This window comes from Bubalus bubalis, chromosome 21 (assembly GCF_019923935.1).
Source record: "Bubalus bubalis isolate 160015118507 breed Murrah chromosome 21, NDDB_SH_1, whole genome shotgun sequence".
Classification (NCBI taxonomy): Eukaryota; Metazoa; Chordata; class Mammalia; order Artiodactyla; family Bovidae; genus Bubalus; species Bubalus bubalis.
In genome coordinates, this window is record NC_059177.1 from 48,692,912 (window position 1) to 48,715,859 (window position 22,948).

A 22,948-nucleotide genomic window follows, 5' to 3' on the forward strand; every position below is an offset into this window, starting at 1 on the left:
CAGCAGGAGATGTCTGGCTTTGAGTCCAGGAGTGGCTGACGTAGCTGGGGGTGGGGGCCTCAGTTTTGCTTTGGGCCTGACTGAGAAGAGGGTTCCCTGGTTGTACGTTTAACATGTACATGGGCCTCCCACATGCCAGGGAGGCTCATGACCCATGCAGGTGTAATAGGAGGACTGAGGCAGCATGGTCTTTGCCTCAGAGGGTGTCTCAGGAGGGGACTGTGAGGTGTGAAAGTGGGCCAAGCTGCCTGCTGTCCTGCCATTTGGACAGCACCGGTTCTGAGTGAGGAGGTGTGGGTCAGGCATGTGGATCCCTCGTCCTCCATGTTAGACCCATCCTGCGACCTCTTCACAGGTCACAGATTCTTAGTTCAGAGGACTCCTTGTCTGCTTCCCATTGGTGGGAGCCTGGGGTCACAGGTGGCTCTTACACTGAATTGGGATCTGTCATTTTGAAGAGTCTGATTAGGTTCAGAGGATGTCGTCCAGCCCCTTGTCGCTGGGCCTCTTGGCTCACTCGGTGCACAGAAGACCCAGGGCCTCGCCCTCTTGGGAGTCTGGTGTGGAGAACTCACAGTGGCACCCTGCATGCTCGTACTCAACACAGAAGCCAACAGCGGCAACCAAACCCAGTGCTCGTACTTGGGCTGGCTTGAAAGAACATTGGCAAGACTGCAGAACAATTAGATGATTTTAAGAAGCCAGAATTCCTCTTGGGTTCAGGACTATGTTTAGAACCAGAAGTTTCCTTTCTTGTTGGACTCCGGGCCGGAACCCTAAATTATAGGGCAGACAAGACGGTAGTAGATCTAGTCCACAAATATGTGTGGGGAGCACAGTACCAGCTTTGTTTTGAGCTTTGACTTGAGAAAACAGCTGAGCCTATTTCCACTGGAAAAGCTGGAGCTGAGGGGAGCCCGAGTGAGCTCGGCTCTGTCCCCTGTTCCCCTCGCCAAGTCCAGGTTTAGCAGACAGGGAGACAGGCAGACTGGATGACTGTTAGCTTTCCGTGAGGCCAAGTGTCAAAGCCAAAGGCCTGAGGTGAAAACCAAGAAACGTCTGTGTGTGTGAGTCTGTACCCTTGCTTAGCAGACTATGTGATGAGCAGTTGGATGAAAGATCAGGTTGAAGAGATTTAACCATGGTGTGTGTGTCTGTCCATTTCTTCTAGCTTTGCACTCAGGGTCTGTACTAGGAGGGTAGCAGTGAGCCCACCCAGGTCACTCCCATCTCCCCTCTCTAGTCAGACCCAAGCCTTGGGCAATAGTTTCTGGATACTTTGGTCTATTACAGAGTTTCTGTTTCTGGAGCAACCTGGGCAGAGGACAAGGTCCAGTGTTAGAGATTAGAAGAAAAGGAGAAATTTCAGTCTTGAGCAAGTGTTAATAATTAACCACCCCACCCAACCAGAGGGGGGCATTCTGTCAAGTCAGCTTGTGACATCTTTGTGGTAAAACTCCAGCCACTCCTGGCTTCCAGCCAGCTGTATGCAGACCTCGCTCGCTCGTGACTGGCAAGCTGTGTATGGACCCCTGAGCGGCTGAGGCCAAAGTTCCATAGACTGGGTGGCTGCTGCTTAGGAAACCCTGCCTGGGACATCTGCTAACAACCAAGAAGTCACTGAAATGTGACTCTTACCCTCTGCATTTGGAAACCATCACCCCCAGACCAGTGGTGGCCCTCACAGACCTCACCTGTGGTCTTCAGCCTTAGGTTTCACCCATTGCTAATGTCCCCTGGCCAGGCAGTGATTTTCACCTTGAGAGCAGAGCAGCAATGGGTAGTGTCACGTGCAGTGTCATGTGATGGGCTGGTTGGGGTCCTAAGGACATTTCAGTTGTAACTGCATCTTTTTAGGTCAGCCTTATTAATATACAAATAGTAACATTCACCATTTTTAAAAGTGAACCCTTCTGTGAGTTTCAGTAGTTATGTAATCACTACCATGATCACGTTATAGAATATTTCCATCATCTCCCAAATTTCCTTGTGCTTCTTTGTCATCAATCCTGTCCATCCACCTCCAGCCCCAGGCAACTACTAATCTGCTTTCTCCATTTTTCAGAATTTGATATACATGAAATCATACAGATATATACTCCTTTTACTCTGGTTTCTTTCAAGCTAATTATTTTGACAGTCACCCATGTTGTTACATTTATCAATAGTCATTTCTTCTTCTTCTTTTTTTTTTTTCGGTATTTATTTATTTGGCTGCACTGGGACTTAGTTATGGCAAATGGGATCTAGTTCGCTGACCAGGGATTGAACCTGGGCCCCCTGCATTGGGAGCACAGAGTCTTGACCATTGGACCACCAGGGAAGTCTCTTCCTTGTCTTTTTGAGTGTCTCATAATTTTTTATTGAATGCCAGTCAACATGTTGAGGATGACAGAGGCTGAGGTAAATAGTCTTACTAGGAGTTAAGCTTAGTTTAGCATTACCTTGCACGTAGGGTGAGGTCTGGGTGTTGGAGGATTTTTCTCAATGTTCCTGCTCCACCCCCAGCTTTCAGTCTAGCCTGGGGGCCTGCCCCTCAGAGAGTGTCTATGTCCATGGTCTTGTCCCACCCCGGCAGTAAGCTGTTACTGCTTGTTACCTGTTGCTCGCTAGCTTTGTTGGAGGGATTCTCTGTGTCCTGGGCCAGCTTCAGGCTTAGGCTCAGTGTCCCTGGGTCTCAGCAGTGCTGCCCCTCCCTCAGCCTTTGAAGATCTCAGTGATCTCTCAAGATGGTTTCCTGCCTTTCCCACAGGAATAAAGGGTTTTATCTCTTTTTGCTCTTCTCATAGCTTAAGAGTTGTGTTCCACAGGTGACAAGGATCTTGGTGGGGCTTCGTGCCTTTTCTGTGACTACTCCCCTCCTCCAGGCCTATACCCTCAAGGATGGTCTTCTTCTATCCCTGCACCCCACCCTCCCCCCCCATCTTTCTAATGAATGCCCAGTGGAGGTCTGTGGAGAAGACCATTCAGTTCAATTAGTCAGTTCAGTCACTCAGTCTTGTCTGACTCTTTGCGACCTCATGGACTGCAGCATACCAGGCTTCCCTGTCCATCACCAACTCCCGGAGCTTGTTCAGACTCATGTCCATCAAGTCGGTAATGCCATCCAACCATCTCATCCTCTGTCATCCTGTTCTCTTACCTTCAGTCTTTCCCAGCATCAGGGTCTTTTCCAATGAGTCAGCTCTTTGCATCAGGTGGCCAAAGTATTGGAGTTTCAGCTTCAGCATCAGTCCTTCCAATGAATATTTAGGACTGATTTCCTTTAGGATGGACTGGTTGAATTTCTTGCAGTCCAAGGGACTCTCTAGTCTTCTCCAGCACCACAGTTCAAAAGCGTCAGTTCTCCAGCGCTCAGCTTTCTTTATACTCCAACTCACATCCATACATGACTACTGGAAAAACCATAGCTTTGACCAGACAGACCGTTATTGGCAAAGTAATATCTTTGCTTTTTAATATACTCTCTAGGTTGGTCATAGCTTTTCTTCCAAGGAGCAAGTATCTTTTAATTTCATGGCTGCAGTCACCATCTGCAGTGATTTTGGAGCCCAAGAAAATTAAGTCTCTCACTGTTTCCATTGTTTCTCCATCTATTTGCCACAAATTGATGGGACCAGATGCTATGATCTTAGTTTTCTGAATGTTGAGTTTTAAGCCAGCTTTTTCAGTCTCCTCTTTGACTTTCATCAGGAGGCTCTTTAGTTGGGCTTCACTTTTTGTCATCTGCATATCTGAGGTTATTGATATTTCTCCCTGCAATCTTGATTCCAGCTTGTGCTTCATCCAGCCCGGCATTTCACATGATGTACTCTGCATATAAGTTAAGTAAACAGGGTAACAATACATGGCCTTGATGTACTCCTTTCCCATTTTGGAAGGCCCTCTGAGCAGGTGCAAACCGCCCTTGCTCCTGTGGGCTCTTCCCTCCACCCTGGCCTCACTCACCTTGCGGCTGTTAACATGCTCTTCTCGCCACTTGTACGACACTCCGTGTCCTGCTTTCCCAGGCTTTGCCGGAGTGACTGATACTCACTTCCTGTTTTCCTTGGAAGAGTCTGCCTTTACTTACATTCCAGGCTAGTTGTTTACTCTGTGATCTCAACACTCAGATTTAAGATAAGTTAACTGTCAGTTGTGAAAGTTGGACTATAAAGAAAGCTGAGAGCCAAAGAATTGATGCTTTTGAACTGTGGTGTTGGAGAAGACTCTTGAGAGTCCCTTGGACTGCAAGGAGATCCAACCAGTCCATCCTAAAGGAGATCAGTCCTGAATATTCATTGGAAGGACTGATGCTGAAGCTGAAACTCCAATACTTTGGCCACTGGATGCAAAGAACTGACTCATTGGAAAAGACCCTGATGCTGGGAAAGATTGAAGGCGGGATGAGAAGGGGATGATAGAGGATGAGATGGTTGGATGGCATCACTGGCTCGAAGGAGATGAGTTTGAGCAAGCTTTGGGAGTTGGTGATGGACAGGGAGACCTGGTGTGCTGCAGTCCATGGGGTCGCAAAGAGTCAGACACCACTGAGTGACTGAACTGAACTGTCAGTCATGTCCAACTCTTTGCGACCCCATGAATGTAGCCCACCAGGCTCTTCTGTCTGTGGAATTGTGCAGGTAAGAATACTGGAGTGGGTTGCCATTCCCTTCTCCAGGGATAAGTTAAGATCCTTTTAGATTGTTTGTCTTTTTCTTGTTAGGATGGGATTATCTTGGGCGGGAGCTCATTATCCATGTCTGCTTCTTGATAATGATGGAAAAGTGAGACCAGAGTAGTCAATGCAGAGAACAGTCAAGAAGTTACCCCTGATGGCTTGACTTCTTGTCCAGGACGGACCTGCAGGCCCTGCTCTTTGTTTTATAATGAAGGTACATGGGTTGGTTACCCGTGTATTTGAGTGGCTGAGAGCAACCACAGATATTTATGCAGTTCCTACTGTGTGTAGGGCTGAGCTCCTGGTAGCATATGACAGGCGGGCAGCAACAGAAACTGAGGCAAACAGGTTAGCTTACTGTTAGAGCCCAGGATCCTGCACCAGGGTGGGGACACCCACAGATCCCAAGTGAGATTTCCACAAAGTTAGATTGATTCATATATTTGAGGATGAGATGGTTAAATAGCATCATTGATTCCATGGACATGAGTTTGTGCAAACTCTGGGAAATAGTGGAGTACAGGGAAGTCTGGCGTGCTGCAGTCCATGGGGTCACAAAGAGTCGGACACGACTTAGCCACTGAACAACAGCAGAATTCTGAGTTTCACCTTTTTTTTCTTGTAATGTTAAGATGTTTTTGTTTGGTAAGAGTGAAAGTTGTTGACTTGGTGCAGCTTCCTACATATGTATGTGTAGGACTAAGGCTGTTACAATTTTTACTTGTGATAGACCTAGCTGAGGACCGCCGGGCAGGGCCCCTAATACCCTTTGATGTTGAACAGACAACCCCTTACTGCTCTTGATGTCCCGTCACTGTCATTACCCACAGCCTGTCACGTGCGCCTCTTCCTACTCTTGCCCATCATCTTCTTATCTCTGCTTTATCACTTACTTGCCAAGCTCTTGGGGAATGCCACATCTGCAAAGTGCTCGAGTGCAGGTGAGCAGCTATGTGGGGCGGAATTGCTGGCCCTTTGCCTTGCGGGGAGGTGTCATTCCACAGGAATGTCGTCATGGTGGGCTTGGCTCTTTGAGGTGTCGTCAAGTGTGTGTGGAGGGCCTGGCGGCTCTGTGTTCAGCTCTGCCATGCAAGCATTCCAAGGCAGGTAGGGCTGGGGAATGACGCAAAAAATATTAGAGCCGGGAGCTGGGAGCCTGCATGAGGATGGAAGAGAGGCACTGGGTGTGTGGAAGCAAATCCACAGGCCATGTCCCCTGTCAGAGGCTGCTTCCTGTCAGGAACTGCCTGTACTTTGAGTTCAGATCCCAGCTGTCATTTCCTGTATTAGAATAAGTTATTTAACCTCCCTGATTCTGCTTCCCCATCTGAAAATTAAGGCCAGTGATGCCTGCTGTGAAGGGTCATTGTAGGGATTAAATTAAGTGACATCTAAAATGCTGGCTCATGGGTGACAAGTACACCACACCGGCGTCCGTCTTTATGTGCCAGACGGCAGTGTGTTAAGCGCCATGATGTCTGTAGTCCTGGTGAAAGTAAAAGCAAGAGCAAATGGCGTGGCTGGAGGAATAGCCCAGGGCAGGCAGAACCCTGGACTTGTGAGCAAGGCTGGAGGCTGGGTACTTCTGACAGTTACTTCCTGTCTGAGCTCAGGTTCCTGCAGCCTCTCTCCCCGAGGCCGCTGTCCTGTTTGGGGCACGTAGCTACTGTCCTCAGTCTTCCTTTGGAGTGGCTTGGTTTGGGCTCAGAAGGCGGGTTCCTGTTGCTGAAATCAGTGGCACTCATCCCCACCCCTGCCTCCAGAGGCTTGGCTTGGCACTGTCCGTCTCTGAGCCATTTTGCAGAAACACTCAAAATTTCCATCCCGTCCTTCTCAGGCAGCAGGTAGCGCCCGACTGGTCACTCCTTGAGGACGCTGGTTGTCAGGACAGAGGGCTGCCAGGTTCCCATCCTTTCCTGAGGGAGCCAGGGAGACTCAGTGACAGGAGGAAGAGCGTGCGTGTCTGGAAGGGGGTTCTTTGGAAGTTGTGGGCATAGGCTCCTCCCTGTGGGTGATTCGTAGATTAGCGTTCCTCACAGTCCAGCCCTTGGAAGTGCAGGCCCAGTTTTCACCCCCATTTTACAGATGAGGAAGTGGAGGCCCTAAGAGGGGCTAAAACTCTTGCCTAGGGCCACCTAGCCTGTCAGGCTTCTGAAGCATTTCCCTTTGGGATGGATGGGCTTTGAGAGCTGAAGTGTAACAACTCGTAGAGGACTGGAAGACCCCCAGGCCCCATGGGCCAAGGTCTTAACAATGGCCACAGGAGATAGCAGGCATGTGGATGTGGCGCTGCCCCTGTTTTCAATTATGCTCCTCGGGTTTGTGTCTCACATTCAAGTTCTTTTTAAGCACCGGGGCCTGCATTTTTCCAAGTTCAAATTGACGTGCACTTGAGAGTTTGTTAGCTATGAGATTAGAACACTTTCCTAATAAAGGGAAATATGCAGGTAGGGGCCATGTGCTGAGCTGCCCTTCTTTGCTGGTTGGTACTTGTCTTCTGGGCGGATTGTTTTCAAGGATGCTGAAGCCTGCCCAGGGGAGCATGCCCAGGGCAGAGCCACTGGATTTGTCTCGGAGATGGGCCAACTCAGATGAGATGCCAGCTGGCTGCTGATCCTAGGTGAGCTGCAGTCATAGCTGGTATTCTGCAGTGGCCGTGGCTTTGAAGAATGGGGTAGTGCTGGCTGGAGTGCCCTGGGCTCTGTTGTGTTTAGGGAGTTGACAGGCTTTGAGCCCAATGATGGGTCCTGGGTTTAGAGGGGAGAGGAGTGATGAGTGCAGGCAGGAGACAGGGAGAGAGACATGGACACGTGGGCGGGTGGCGGACGGTCTGGCTTTGATTCTTCCTGCTCATGTGTCCTGTCTCTGGAGATGCAGTGGCTGGAGGAGCAGGGTAGGGGTAGGGCAGGTCCAGGTGTGCAGGAGCACAGAGGAGCTTCTGTTGGGTGTGACGGGTTGCAGAGTAAGTGGAGGATCAGGATGCTTGGAGCAGAGGAAAGGAAGGGTGGATGAGGGGACCCTGGGAGCTGGGTACAGAGGGCAGAGGTGGGAGCAGCGCTGGGGAGGGAGGCAGGCTAGAGCAGGGTCCCCTGTCAAGGGGCTTTTCTCTCAGAGCCTGTGGAGAGCCCTGGAGGACTGACAAAAGCCAAAGAAGGACATGTAACATTTTGAATGTCTGTCAGTCAGATTGTGGTTGAAAACACTGAGTCCCAAGGGTGGCTGCATTTATGGGTTACTGGGGGTTTGGGGCTGGCCTCAAAACTGACACTGAGGAGTGTCAGCCTCGCTGAGCATGTCCTTCCCACAGGGAACAAGTCCATAGAGGAATTGTATTTTCCTGAGGCATCTGCCACTATGTCCTTGGGAACCACGTGGTTCCCGGCATCCTGCTCTGCTGCACACGTGCACGATGCTTCTGGGGTCTGGAGAAGCCTTTGTGTGTAGAGCAGTGCCTTTGGGGAGACACGCATTGGACTAAATTAGTCCATTTAGGAAATCACTTGTCCAGTGGCGGTGGTGGCAGGGGAGGATGGCTTCTGCATTTGGGGACGGAGGATCTTAGACAGGAGCACCAAGTCCTTCAGGTTCCTGGAGTCTTCTCTGAAGCAGCATGGGGCACCTGTCCTGTGGATGCTGACTCCGCCAGCCATTGGACCAGTACTTTCACATAGAATCTGTCTCCCCAAGGGATCTGCGCCAGGGCAGGGCCGGACCCTTCCCTTAGTTCTGGGCCATCCCATCCCTGGGGTGGGGAGTAGGCGTTGGGCTAACTAGGAGGAAGGGTGACTTCAGGGTCCAGCATAGACTTCAGGGGCCCTGGCCTCTGAGAGGCCTCACACTGAAGGTTACAGGTCTTGTGAAGAGCTGGCACCCCTGGCCTTTCTTGAGGACCTCCAAGAGCCCAACCTGACATCCCTCTCAGGGCCCTGCAGCCTGGACTGACAATTACTTTGATTCCGCTCCTTGCCCTCAGTCTCCACTTGGAAAGGAAGGCCCAGAGGTGGAGTCCCACTCTTGCTCACCAACATTGGGAACTCATCTTCTCAAGTTTGCTGGTGGTTTTCCCCTTGATCTTTGAGGGGCTCTTCTTTTCCTCAGTGTTTCCTCAAGACTAAAGGGCTCTCTTTCCTTTCATCGTCTTCAGCCAGAAGTGGATCCCCTCGTCCCGCCAGGCAGGGGCAGAAGTCAGGAGTCGATGCAGAGCCAATCCCAGGAGCCTGTGAGCGTGCCCCAGTCGCTGACCAGCACGCTGGAGCACATCGTGGGCCAGTTGGACGTCCTCACCCAGGTAGGCTGTGACATGGACTCCCCCCATCATCTGCACTTGGCCTGGTATTCAGGCCATTTGAAGTTGGCCTAACAGTCCTGGGTTTTTAAAAAACATAATTATAGTGTACTTACTCTTCAGCTCAAATGAATGAAATGGCAGTGCCTGCCCTGGGATCCTGTCTCTCAGAGCCATTCAATCCCTGGCCAAGCCATTGGACCCCAAAATCACCAACACTGAATCCTGCCAGGGAGTGCCCACCCAGTGTTGGCTTGGGCCACAGCAGAGCTTTGAAAGAAACAATTTCCCTTTATTCGACTTGTCACTGGGTGGGCACTCCGGGGACATGCCAAGAACTGTGCACAGAGACTGAAGGCCCCGAGAGCCCAGCCAGGCTCTGGGTTTGAGCTGGCACTGCTCTTTATCCTCTGAGAAACCTTGGAGATACCCCTGTGGCTCTCCAAGCCCCGTGTGCTTATCTGTCACCAGCCTGCCATGTTTTGTTTGTTTGCTGAAGCAGGTTTTAGTTGCAGCATGCGGGATCTTTAGTTGTGGCATGTGGGATCTAGTTCCCTGACCAGGAGTCGAACTCAGGTCCCCTGCATTGGGAAGTGCAGAGTATTAGCCACTGGACCACCAGGGAAGTCCTGAGCCTGCCATATTTGTGGTCAGAATTAAAGGTGATGAGTCTGCAAGCAATGTTTGGCCTGTGCCTACCCCTGGGTTGCTGCTCAATAAATGTTAGCTGCGGCGCTGACCACCCTCATCCATGAGACCCATGTGGCCCCACCACCACCAGGCGCATAAATGTACCTGGTTGCTTATGGACAGCGGTCTGTGCAGTGCAGAGATTTCAGTGGAGCAGAATGCCCTGACAAGAGGTGGCAGCCAGCACCGTGGGCATGCCCAGAGGGTCTCTCGTCCTGGAGTAGAGCAGTTCTGCACAGGGAGCAGCAGCATGCCTGCAGGCCTGGGCCGGGGGTGGAGGTGGGGACCACGAGCACATCCAAGCAGTGAGGGGAGTCCAGCACAGCCAACATGAGGCATGTAGGTGGTGGTGGCAACTGGGCGACCGCAGGATTTAAAGGTCCTCATCCTCCTGCCCGCCTTGGCTTTGGGTGTAGACTCCTCTCCTGTGCCAGCTCAGAGGTAGAGGGAGGGCTCAGGAAGGAGGCAGAGTACCCTTGAATCTCTGATGGAGAAGGGGGTGAAGTGGCATGGTGTCTCTTCTGTACCGCTGGCTCCAGGCTAAGTTTGAAGAGCTCCTCCACATGGCATCACGTGGTCCCTATGTCGCAGCATCCCAGCTAGTATCGCATGCCTTGGACCCACTGCCGGATGGACATTTGAGGGGAAAGGTCAGGCATCGGTGACTGGGGGGATGGTGAGACTGTGCACATCATACCGACATCCCTGAGCGCCCTGAGCCTTGGAAGAGAAGGCCTGTGCTGAGAGGGGGAGAAGCAAAGACTTAGAAAACACCCCCCACCTCAGAGCCGTCAGAAAGCGCCCAGCCTGCCTCGTGTTCTTCACAGCCTCGTCAAGTGAGAGATCAGGGGAGGTGGAATGAATTAGAACTTTATAGGATAAAATTGGAAATCAAGTCTGAGAGGGTGGTTAAAAATAGCCTCGTTGCATCCAGAGGAGTATAACACTAAAAACATTTCCTGTCACTGTGTTTTAAAGGCGTACATGGAAGGTTTTGTTATGTGTTAGCAGTCAGGAGTCTGATAGTAACTTCGTAAGAAAGTGGCATCCCTGGAAGAAGTGAGCCTCTCTGCCTTGGCCTGTGGCTGGGCTCACACCTTTCAGCCCCTTTGCAAGTCCAGATGGCGCTGCACGCCTGACCAAAGGCCAAGCCCATCAGCCAGTCACCCACTGTGCTGGACGGTGTGCGTTCCTGGAAGCGAGAGTGTGGCTTGGGTTCCAAGGTGAAGTCCCCGTCAAGGTCTTAGAGTGCAACCCGTTTTCGAAATGGTGTGTGTTGAGGGAGTGTCTGCACTAAATCGTGTGCTACCTTGGGCTTGGTCGTTGGTTGTTTTCCATGCCCAATGTCCTCTCCTGGAGTTGGGGCTCTCACTGAGGTGTTCAGCCCCAGCCAGAGCTGCCCCATTCAGGTTGGAGGGTCCCTGGCCCCTCCTTTTAGGACCAGCATGGCCGTGGACTGTCCTTTCTGGAGGCTCCTCTCAGGTGTAGAGCTGGATGACCACTGCCGTCCTTGTTCCTGTGTGAATATCTCAGCCAGGCTCTGCGCCTCCTGTGGGTACTGGCCTCAGATGCTGCCCTCTTGGCAGTGCTCCTTACCATCTGACGCATGCCTGTGCTCTGGAGGAGCCGAGGGTATCTCAGCCAGCCCAACACTGACTCCTGCTTAGTTCAAAGTCCCCTTTCCCTTACATCACTGCCCCTCCCCTCCCCCACAAGGAAGTCTACTTCTGAGCAGCCTCTGAGAGGGACATGGGCTTCTGTCCTGCTGAACATCCTTCAGGGAGGAAGCCTGGGGCTGCAGTGGGCAGTGGCTGGGATGTTTAGTGGAGTCCCAGAGTCCCAGGTGACAGCCGGCACCCCACTGTGGAGGTTCATGGTCCTCACCTTGCCTTCCTGCTGGTGCGACCCTCTGAGTTTATCTGCAGACCAAACCTGACCTTCATGAAAGTTACGGTTGGACGCTCTTGCTTAGTGCTCTGTGGTCACAGCCCAGTGGCCCAGCCTCTGAGGCCACTAGCCAGAACGCACACCCCCTTGCCCTGGCCCTTCTTTGTGTTGGAGAGACCCGCCTCCCCCCGTCTTTGCCCCTGTAGAGTTGCTGTTTGGGGTTTCACTGCCACTGAGCTCCTCAGGACCTTGATCCCATCTGGCCACCTTACATGTCCCTGTTACCTTTGGGGAGCTGTGGTCTACCCTTGGGTATCAAGGCTGCTCTGCTCAGCTCAGTGAGCCACTGCCCATTAGCCTGGGCGTACCTGCTCTCCTGGACTTGGGGCCAGCTCCATCGCTCATTACCTTGGTAACTTTGGGCAGGGACGGGGCTTCCCAGAGCCTCAGCCTTCTCGCATGTGAAGTGGGGACAGCCCAGCCTGCTCATGTTCTCTGAGCACAGTGGGGAAGCTCCAGGTTACCTGGGTGCTAGACTGGCGCCGACTGTGAAGCAGCACTTGAGGGAGATGTTTTTGGGATCCGAGTGGGAGTGCACCAGTGTGGTCAGGTGACACAGGAGTGGACATGCCACAGGCCTCCATAACTGCTGGAGTCCCAGGAATGCTTTTGAGCTGCCAGGAGGCTTTAGTGGTCTCACTAGGCATTAGGATGGGAGGGAGATAAAGAGGAGGTCTTTCCCCAGGTCCAGGAGGTGGCAGGAGGGACCGAGGTGCCTGGAGACTATTGAAAATCGGGTGGCTCGGGGTGGGGGAGTTGGCACTAGATGGGAGCGTTGAAACCAGATCCAGGCATCTGGGCCAAGACTGAAGCTCTGCAAAGATGTATATACATCTTTTGACAGCCATCCTTTGAACTGAATCATTGTAATGGTTGTTGCGGAAAATGTATTCCCTAACAATGAGATTTAGGTTTTTCTTTGGGAGACGTCTTGATTTTCAGAACCCCTCATGGGAATTCCCAAGAGCAGCTAGGGCTGAGATCACGGATGTGGCTGCTGTGTACCATGTGTGTGCCCTCCCTGCCTCCCGGGAGCCTGTCCTGCCCCCCCACCTCCATTCTGTCCTGCGGCCATCCTGTCACCGTCCTGCTGGGCCTGACCCAGTCGTCTCTTCCTGAGATAGATGGCCTGACTGCAGAGGCCTGCATGGGGCCAGAGCAAAGCTCAACCAGAAGTCAGAAGCCCCAGATGCTCTGGCACAGCCTGGCCTCTTTCCATCTGTGTGGACTTGGGGAAGCTGTGGTTTCCTCCTCCATGGAGGCGAGACATTAGACCCTGCCCATCTATCTGTCCCGGGGGTGGGCAGCAGGGGTTAGCATCTCAGGTGGGGCCTGAGACTATTACGGCCTTCTTTCTGTGAGTCGCCGCTCCCTGCTGCCCCTGGCCGGGCCCCTCCCCTTGTGGCTACACCAAGAGGAAGGGCTCCAGGTGGACCCCTGCCAGGCCTGCCTGCTTGGTGACAGACATCCAGTGAGTGTCCAGACAGAGGCCCTGACCTTTCCCTTTGTGTTCTTGTGGGGCTACTGCCAGATGATTTCAGGGCCCCTTTCCCAGGTGCTGGGAAACTAACCAGCGAGCAGGGAGAGGCTGTTTTCACAGCCAGCGTCCTCACCTCCACCCTGGCACCCTTTGCTTCCTTCTGAGGGACAGGGTGGGTGGTGTCTGGAAGCTGCGGGGGCCCTACATCTTCCTCGGGGCGAGGGCTGAGGCGCGGCCGTGTGGACAGTACCTGGGAGCAGGGAGGCTGCAGTGAGGGGCCTGGGCCCGGCAGGCAACCAGTGGTTTCGCCTCAGAAACCCACAGCAAAGTTATTTTTGACTCCGGTTTCATGTCTTTCTGCTTTTTAAAAATACCAAGCCATGAAATTCCTGTTCCAACTGTGTTTTTTCATGGCAGCCGTGCTCAAGACTGTGATGTCAGACATTCAGGTTTCCGTGTCACGGGGGCCGCTGGGCTCCAGGACTGGAACCCGAGCCGTGGGAAGCAGGCGGGGGCAGGCCACCCAGCCCTGCTGGTTGTGACTCTGATGACCTAACTCAGCAAGGATAAGGATTTTGGCCTGTTTGCTTTGGGGAATTGGATACAGTGACATGTTTCTTTGAGCCCCCCTGCCTGCCATGGTCCCTGCAATTTCCTTTCTGATGGGGTGCTCAGGTGAGGTGTCTAGTTCTACCCTGGTGGGAAGGTGTGGGACTCCTGGGCCCACCTGCCGTGGACTGAGCTGCCTGACCACTCTGAGGGGCTCTCAGAGTCCCTCTTTCCTGGACAGACCAGCTGTTGTTTGTGGAAACAGACTGCAGATTTTAGAGCAGTTTCTCCATTTCTCTGGGGGCGTGTCCTCCCAGGTGTGTCAGATGGAATTTGTTGGGAAGGTGCACAGAGAAAGTGCCCAGTGACCCCTGTTTGTGTGTGCACGTTCCCCCCAACCCCATCCGCCGTGGCAGAGGCACACACAGGTAGGGCCACGGGGATGGCTGTTGCTGGTTTCCGCAAGAGCGGGCCCTCCCTCAGCTGCATGTCTCCACCTTGCCTCGACTGTGTACAATCCCGAGTGGGTTTACCAGCCTCTTCATGGATATTTAAGGGCTGCCCTTGGGCCACAGTTGAGTTCAGGACAGCCGGGGCTCCTGCCTCTCTGGGTTGGGAGACAAGAGACTTGTTTTTCCTGTTGAGAGGCTACTTCCTGGGGACAAGGGACTGAAGATACTCTGGTCTATTGGACACTTTGGGTCCCCTCCAGACGGTTGCAGAGCAGCTGGCCCTGGCCCTCCCCCAGCCCTGTTGCTCATTCTGGCAGTTTGTCCACGGGCTTCTCTGGCTTTGCAAATGCAGAGGCCTGGGGAGTACCGAGTCAGGGCTGGCGCTGCCGTGAGGGGGACTGGATGGCAGCTCTGTGTTCTATCTCGTCTGTGGTTGTGGCAGAAGCACCCCCTTCCCAAAGAAGCTGCAGATGGAATGCTCCCGCCCACCACATGGGCTCGGGAAGGCTGCGGTTACCTCTGGGCCTGGGAGTGTTCACGGTCGTATGAGATTTCTCCTGGGAGGCCCAAAGCAGGCTTGGAGCTGCAGGGGTTGGGGGGTGGGGGGGGGGGGGTGTGCAGCAGCTGAAGCACTAGTCTTGAGCAGGGACCTTTCATGCAGCCTGGCTCTGGATAGTTCTCAGAGGATGGAGGAAGGGGACCCAGGCGATTTGCTCTGGGGACCCGAGGGCCCTCCCTAGAAGGGTCAAGCACAGGTCATGAGAAGGGGCCCATGAGTCTTCTGGTTGTGACAGGCAACCCCAAATGGGCCTATGCAGCTCTGAGATTAACCAAGCCCTAGCTGACTGCTTGGCCCCTTGGTGCCCTCCTGAATGAAGCACGACGGGAGCTGCAAGGGGTTGCTGTTGGGCCTGCCATTTGTCTCTGCCTCTCAGCAGAGGGCCCTGTGGGCCTGGACTGTTGGTACAGACCCTCATTCTCCCCATGGTAGCCATGGCGGGGTGGAGGAGAAAAAGCAGAAAGGAGCTTTCAACTGAGCAGAGCATGGCATTTGGGGGAAATGGTTCTGTGCCCCCTATTCTGAACAGGACTTAGCTGGTGGCTTTAGAAAACTGGCCAAGATGAGAGGCTGGGTCTCCCAGCATGGGCAGTGGGCACTCAGCAGGGCAGGGGGAGCCTGTGAGTCCTGCATCCCTGTGGTGGGCCTGTTGGATGAGGGCCACAGCCTGACTTGCCAGGCTGTACTGAGGTTTCAGACCTCTAGCAAGCTATCGAGCAATCTCTCTGACTTGTGCAGTTGTGTTTTATTGGGTCTTGGCTAATTGACTATTGTATGTGGACTGCTAAAAATCTGCGTATCTGAAGAAATGGGATACTGAAGGTGGCCAAGGTTCAGGCCGTGTTTGGACTCTCCTTGGAGCCAGAGCACAACAGAGCCTGTGCCTGTGCAGTGACTGGCATCCTGCCCCTTGGGGTCGTGTCCCTCCCTGACCCTAGGCTTCCCAAGTGGCCTCTTCATGGCTGGCAGAGGCCAGGGTTGGCGGGGAGTGTATGGCTCAGGTCTTCCTCCTGGTGGGGGTTGCACCTCATGGTCCCGGGAGCATCCAGTTTATGGATGGTGGTGAGTGGACCTGCTTTTTACAGCCTCTTCTTTGGGGGTAAGCAGTAATATGGAAAAGCCTATGTTTATTTAAAAGGAATTGTTATAAGGTCACAAGGTAGGTAAATTAGCCAAGATTCTCTAATCCCATAGCTAATCCACCAATAGAAAATAGTGTCCCATGTACTTCCTGAAGAGAACTAGTCCTCATTAGAGGTGGGGGTGGGGGATGCAGAAACGCCAGAGAAATCCTATATCCCTGAGATAATGTGAAGCAGAAATGTGGACTGGAGGGCTCAAGGGACAAAAGCTCATTTTGTGATGTTGGCAGCAGGCTGCGGGATGATGAGGATTGGTTAAAAAGACAGTTGCTGAGACCAGGCAGCTTGGGGGGAATGTCTTTAGAAGCTTGTTTTTCTGTGCATCAGCTGTGTGTGATCTGGACGAGTTAACCTATCAGACAGACATCAGCATGAGCGGGAATCTCCATTCCTTCCCTTTTAAAGTTCAGGCCTTGAAGCTTTCAGTCCCATCAGGTCGGGCGTGGGAGCGGGGGAGGGGGAGGAACTGGGCTGCTTCCTGGATTTCTGTCCTGCTTTGCACACCCTCACTTCCTGCTGAGGTCAGGAGGCTTCCTCCCTCCCCAGGCCAGCTGGCAGCAACACCTCGGGCTCCAGCCTGTCTGCCCTCCTCTCCCTCCTCCACTGCTCCCTCAGGCCTCCCCAGATCCAAACCAAGCTGGGGGAATGTCCCTAACCAGCCAGCAGGGTCATCCTCAGGTACCCCGGGACCTGGACCTGCCTTCTCTGCATCCTCACGGCACTCAGGGTCTGCTGTGTGTCCATCCAGCAGTCAGTGTGCACCTATGACATTCCCGGGGCTGTGCCTGGGAGCAGGAATAGACAGAAACTTTGTGCCTGTGAGGCTGGCACTCTGATGGCCATCAGCCGGCTGCTTGTGAGCGGGCGTTCACACCTCTGACTTGAAGGCCCCTGGCCCACAGACCTTCAGGCGCCAGTCTCAGGCTGGGGCTGAGACGCAGACCTTTGGTGGTGGGAAGAGCTGGGCCCAGACCAGCAACCCTTCCCGAGGGAGATGGGCTAGCCCCTTCCACCCCAACTCACCTCTGACATGTGGCGGCTGGCTGGCCAGGGTACCATTGAGTCAGGGCCCCGCATGTGTACACACGTACATGTACCACCCTGAGAGCCGGAACTGGAGCTGCCAGGAGACGAGGCTGAGCCAGGCAGGCACTGGGCCCAGCAGCCCTGTGTTGTTTTGATAGCTCACAAGACCCCACAGCAAAGAGATTCCCCTTTTATTGCATCTGTTTTACATCTTTAGAATCTGAGTGAAGTCAAAAGCATGCTACAGGAGAGATTAATTCCACATTTTTCCATCTTTGCAGTGAAACCCAAGGAAAGTTAGACATTCTGTGCAGCACAGTCGAGTCGGGGTTGCTGAGCCAATGGCTGCCCCTGAATGTTGCCCACAGCCTGACATGAGTGCCCCAGTGGCATGGCTGGGTGACTGTGCCCTCTCCCGGAGACTCAGGGTACATGGGACCCTCCCTTCCCCCCAGGAATCTGGTTCCTGTGTTGAGGGAAGGGGGCTGGGGTGACCCATCCCCTCTAGGGAGACTGCCTGGAGGAGCCAGAATCAACCACAAGCCTGGAAGTGATTAAAAGGAACTTTCCGTCACAGGAGAACTTTAAGAAGCAGCCAGACCACCACGTGCCCTGATGGCTCAGACCCTGCGAGGCCTGTGACCACAGGCCATCTTTGGGGCCTCATTCGGGCCCCTCCCCCACTAGCCCAGAGTTCAGCCAGGACCCCTGTGAGCCGGGGGGCGCCGTGTTCCCACTGTGAACCCCTGCCCAGAGCAAGTGCCATGTAACGTTAGCTATGATCAAGTGTTACGATGGCTCTACAAGATAAGGACTCTGAAGTCCAGGTCAGATAACTTTCCAGGACCACTCAGCAAGGTAGTGGTAAAGTTCAGGTTTGAACGCAGGCTGTACAGCCTCAGTGCCTGTGCTCTCACTACCCAGGACAAAGCGGGAGGCCGGCGTTTCTAAGGCCCACAGCCGTGTCAGCACCATGACATGCTGAGAGAGGAGGAGGGCAGGGACCGGTGCTGGGGTGGGGACACGGAGCACTTCTTAGGGGCGCAGGGCTGGAGTGGGGCTTTGAGCAGGCAGGGTGGGGCAGAGAGAGCAGTGGTGATGGGCAACACAGGCCTTGAGTGCCAGGCCCAGGAACCTGGCTTTTCGTCCTGTGCTGTTGAACAGAAAAGGAATATAGCAGAATGGTGTGGAGGGCAGGGGGGTGGGGTGTTTCCGGGAAGCCAAGGCAAAAGGATGAGGACTGAGGAGTCATCCAGTCCTTCATCCATCTGTGAATGGTCCTCCATCCACGCGGGGACCCACAGCACTGACTGCATGATGGGAGTCCTGGGGTCAGGCAAGGAGGCTCTTTGGGCAGAGTCCTGGCAGCACTGCCGCGCACAGCCCCACACGGCCACAGAGGGGGCACCCTGTGGCAGCCCTTCCCACGGCCTCCCCTGCCCGCTCAGCGCTCTGTGTGCTCCCCATTGCCCCTGCCCTCCCCGCCCTCTCCCAGGGGTCGCCTCTGCCCTGCACGTTTCCCTTCTCTCAGCCTGGCCACCTTCCCACACTGCAGCAGGTGTGTGCTTATGTGGCCCTCCTACCCCCAGCCCTCTCGGCTTGCTTCCCTTCCAGACTGTGAGACCCCCCATCTCCTGGTTTCCCACGAGACTGCCTTCCCAAGGCAGTTTGCGCTCCCCTCGCCATGAGGCAGTGCGCTGGAGGGGACACGTGGCTGAATGTCAGCTCTCTTCTGCTGTCATCTGTGTGGGCTCAGCCATGGTGTCCACCTCTGAATCACCTGTCTCCCCTGCTCCAGGGAGACACAGGAGGGCCTTTCAACCATAGACACCAACGCTACTCTCCACGGGGGGCCCCGAGCACCCTGGGGCTCTGCTCACAGCAGAGTGTGGACGGGGAAGCGCCGTGGCTGCGGGTTGAGGGCTGCGGGAAGAAGGGCTGTTCCCGAGCTGGATGGCAGCGGCGGGGAGGATGGTGGATGTCCAGGCGGGGAGGCCTGGAGTGAGTCACCTGTGCACGGGCCGCTTTGTAAGGAACTCGCCCGATAGCTGAGGAAAATGTGGAGCGAACAGCTGGCTGGTCGTCCTCATTCTTTCCCCTCCTTCAAGGTGGTGTTCACTGTCCGTCGTGGCAGCTTTGCCAGCAGCCCGCCCAGATAGGGCTGGTACTGCAGCCCCTCAGTGCCTGGAGCCCCTAGGAGCCAGCGTCTCGGTTACGCCTGGGATGGGCCCCTGATGAGCGTGAGAGTGCATGATGATGTCAGGAGGGCTTGTGGTGTCCTGAGGCCCCTCCGGGCTCTGAAGAAGTTAGGGTTCTACTAGTTTTCCTGCTGCATTTGCACACGGGGAGTGTGCAAGAGGTTGTCAGTCAAGATGGTGGCCGTGGTGGCTCTGGACAGAGCGGCAGCTGCTGGAAGGGACCTGGCTTGGAGGGTGCAGCTAGGTCTTTGTTCTGAAGTGCCAGTTTACTCAGTCCCGCTTCACTGCCTCTTGTGAAACTAAGACAGCTGTGATTAGTTCCCGAGCTGAGCCTCTTCTCCCAGGGTCCCCTCTGGATCCAGCACTTGGAAAATTGGCCACAGGAGCACCATTCTCCCTGGCTGGACCTGCTCAAATTTGAGTCTGGTGAGGCAGTGCCGGGGAGTGGAGGCTCCCTGACTCCTGTCCCTTTTTGGCTGAGGGCCCTGGGGTCCCTCCTCCACTTTCCTTGTGGCCACTGCTCTTTTTTCCCTGTTCGGTAACTCCAAACCAACCACTCTGGCCTCCTGGCAGTGCCAAGAGAGTGCTGTGTTCTCCGCCTTGGGACCTTTGCCCCTGCTGCACCTGGCGCTTTGCCTGTCTTGCTCTGTCTCCTCACAGAGGCCTTGGGGCCTCCTGTCAGGGTTGGCACTCTCCTTCCCATGGGGGCTGGACTCCATGCGGAGCTCAGTCCCTGTGGGCCAGGTCAACACATTTCTTGCGTTCTCCCTAAATACAAAGTAAAAAGAGATGGGAAAAGAGGCTTAAAAAGGAGCCAGAAATGAGAGATGGGGGAAAGAGCTGAGGGAAAGTACAGGACAAGCTCACCTGAGAGGAAACCAGGCCAAGGAGGAAAAGGAGGTTGGCAGGGCTAAGGCTGCGCCATGAGGGTGGGGGGCCCTGGGGAGTGGGCGGTCGATGGGACAGGCAGGGGGAGCGCGTGTGCCTGAAAGGACTGCGCTGCTCCACGAGGCTGCGGGTAACTTGAACCTGTCCTGCTGTGTTCCACGGCTTCCCAAGGTGGAGGATTATTCTCCCAGGGAGCACTGATTCTCGCCTCCCCCGTATGATGCCCGCTGAATTCTCCCCTGGACCGGAGCAGAGCCCCTGGGAGTACGGCTGCCCAGCCCCTCGCGGGCAGAGGCCCCACATACCTGCTTTGACTTCTCCCAGCGTCGCAGATGTCCGAGGCCCCGTGGCAGGAGTGAGGGTGGAGGCTCCCCTTGGCCACCTTGGAGGCCAGAAGAGATACACACACCAGGTTCTGTCCCTGCAGTTTGTGCCCTAAGGGGGTGCAGACGCCTGGTGACTCGATGCCAGCAGAGAAAAGGCATCTGAGGCAGGAAGGTTTGGAACTGTGACGCTGTCAAAATGTCCCCCGTGTTGCGTTCCCTCCCGCTTGGAGCTCAGGGCCCCAGGTGCCAGACTTAGTACCGAGGACTGGCATTTTGGTGCAGCTCCTTCAGGCATCACTATAATTCATAAGGGACTAAAAATAAAAGCCTGTCTCTTTAAAAATTGGTTATTTTTACACCACACTCAGAAGGCCTTTCAGGGTGTTTCATAAAGCATCACAGTTCACTGTTGAACTGTGAGTGAGAGAAGCATCTCGCCCTGTCAGTGTTGCCCTCATAGGAGACAGGTCACAATGTCTTCTCCCCCCTCAGCAGGAAAATCAGGATTCAGAAGATTCAGCCTTGCTGAGTCTCTCCCAGGGGATTTTCCTCAGAGGGTTCTGACCAGGTCATGCCAGGAACCCCACCCATTGGCCCCAGCTGGCCTCTCCTGTGCTCTTGGGTTTGGTCCCCAATGCCTCCAGCATCCTGCTTCCTATGGGGTCCCTGGGTGGGGTGGTCCTTCAGTTGGCACCCACTGAGGGGCCAGGCTGCTTTCCGGGGGTTGTCAGTGGCATCGCTGACATGGTCCTGCGCCTTGGCCAGTGCCCCTGGCACACCTGCACCGGCTTCTGCTCTCCAGTACCACGGACTGTGGTTCAGGGCCCTCTTGCTCTCCTGTCTCCCGCCAGCCCCTCTACCCCCATTAATGAGGATCATCTCAGAAATGCAGAATAACCCTGCTGCTGGCCCAGGCTTCTTCCACTACTGCCCCGTGCCTGCCTGGCCCTTTCGGAGGGGCCTCAGCCCGTGCCCATTCTCACCCTGTGTTCTCGTCTCTCGCTCCCCATCTGACTCACCACCAGGCGGTGGCGGGTCATACCTCATGGCTCTGAGTCTGTCCATGTTTGCCCTTAGCCCACCCACTACCACCTCCAGACCAACCCACCACCATCCCCTCTCACTCTCGCCTCCTTCATACCTAATCACAGGCACTCCCAGACCATCACCATGGAGCAGCCAGAGGGGCCTCACCCAGCCTCAAGCCCCCAGCCCCTTCCTGCTGCTCTGAGGCTGAAGCTGGGGCTGCGGGGTATGGCCTGCAGGGCCGACCCCATCTCCTGCCTCCTCCCAGGCCCCTCTCCTGCCTCTTGCCTTCCCTCCCACCTTAGGGCCTTCCTGCCTCTCTCTCCTGGTGAGCTCCCCCTCGGTCTTAGCCTACTCACTTCCTTGGGCCACCTCCCCTGGTTCTGACCAGGCAGCACCCCGCAATCTCCCAGCACACAGTGCAGTCCCAACAGCTGCTTAGCACTGGCCTCCACCTCGCTGCACATCCTGTGGGGCCAACTGATCCTGTGCTCTGCGCCGTTGTCACCCTGAACCTGGCAGGGGCCAGCACAGGGTGATGCCCCAGAGGATCTGAGTGAGTGAAGAAAGTGTCTCCGGCAAGGACTGAAGAAAGTGTCGTTGGCAAACTTTTTCTTAACAGTCAATATTCTAGGCTCAGTGGGCCATAGAGTTTGTCACAACTACTCAACCTGCCCTTGGAGCAGCCGTGGACAAATGTAAGCACGCGGGCATGGCAGTAAAACCTTTTTTATAAAAACAGGCCGCAGACTGAGTGTGCCAGCCCTTGGTCTAGAGAAACACAGAATTCATTCAGCAGCAAACAGGAGTGTTTCTAAGGGAATGCTTTTCCTTAAGAGAAGGGCTGTGGCTTCCTGGAAATTGTTGGTAATAGCAGAAGAAGGTGTTTCTGAAACAAGCCCCCAGGTGATTCTCTGACAGCTGTGACTTTGAAAGTGAAACTTCTGGTTCCCCTATGGCTGTGACCCTGGGAGGCAGACGGTGTTGGGCAAAGAGTGATAGTGTCCAGGCATGGAGTCCGAGTTCTGCTTCCTATTACTCTGATTCAGGGAGGAAGGTGCTTCATTTAAAGTGGAACCCAGTCTTGTGAGGGGTGGGGTGCCAGTGGTGACCTGGGCAAGTCCCACAACTTAGTTGGGGTCTGACTGCTTGTCTTGTAGGGAGAGCACCCCAGTGAGAGATAGCATCTAAAATAAGGGTGTTAGGGTTGCTTGTCATTGCGTATGTATTAAAAGGTTTTTGTTGATATATCCTTATATTATTGCCTTTTCATCAGAGAAGGCAATGGCACCCCACTCCAGTACACTTGCCTGGAAAATCCCATGGACAGAGGAGCCTGGTGGGCTGCAGTCCATGGGGTCGTGAAGAGTCGGACACGACTGAGTGACTTCACTTTCACTTTTCACTTTCTTTGGAGGAGGAAATGGCAACCCACTCCAGTGTTCTTGCCTGGAGAATCCCAGGAATGGGGGGAACCTGGTGGGCTGCCGTCTGTGGGGTAGCATAGAGTCAGACACAACTGAAGCGACTTAGCAGAAGCTGCAGCAGCAGCATTGCCTTTTCATAGCTCAAAATTGTGACTGTCTTGATAATTCCAAACCTAAATGTTTAGCTAGATAAGAGACTGCTTCGTGGGCATGGGAGGTGTTTGAGGCCTGGAAACCGCCTCAGAGAGTGGCCAGATGATGTGAGGACACTGCTGGGTGACCTTCGGGGGTGT

The 22,948-nt window shown here is 54.4% G+C and overlaps 1 protein-coding gene and 1 non-coding gene across 7 annotated transcripts in view; one reads left to right on the forward strand and one right to left on the reverse strand.

The window, feature by feature from the left end:
• Positions 1 to 22,948, forward strand: part of POC1A (POC1 centriolar protein A) — a 121,610-nt gene that overhangs the window by 93,845 nt on the left and 4,817 nt on the right. For all 6 annotated transcript variants that reach the window (XM_044933614.2, XM_044933613.2, XM_025272581.3 and 3 more), the window contains one exon: positions 8,805 to 8,948. In XM_044933614.2, the coding sequence (XP_044789549.2) occupies positions 8,805 to 8,948 (144 nt within the window). The remainder of the gene's footprint in view (positions 1 to 8,804; positions 8,949 to 22,948) is intronic.
• Positions 2,251 to 2,323, reverse strand: TRNAG-CCC. The gene has a single exon. It is a non-coding gene; the product is annotated as a tRNA-Gly (tRNA).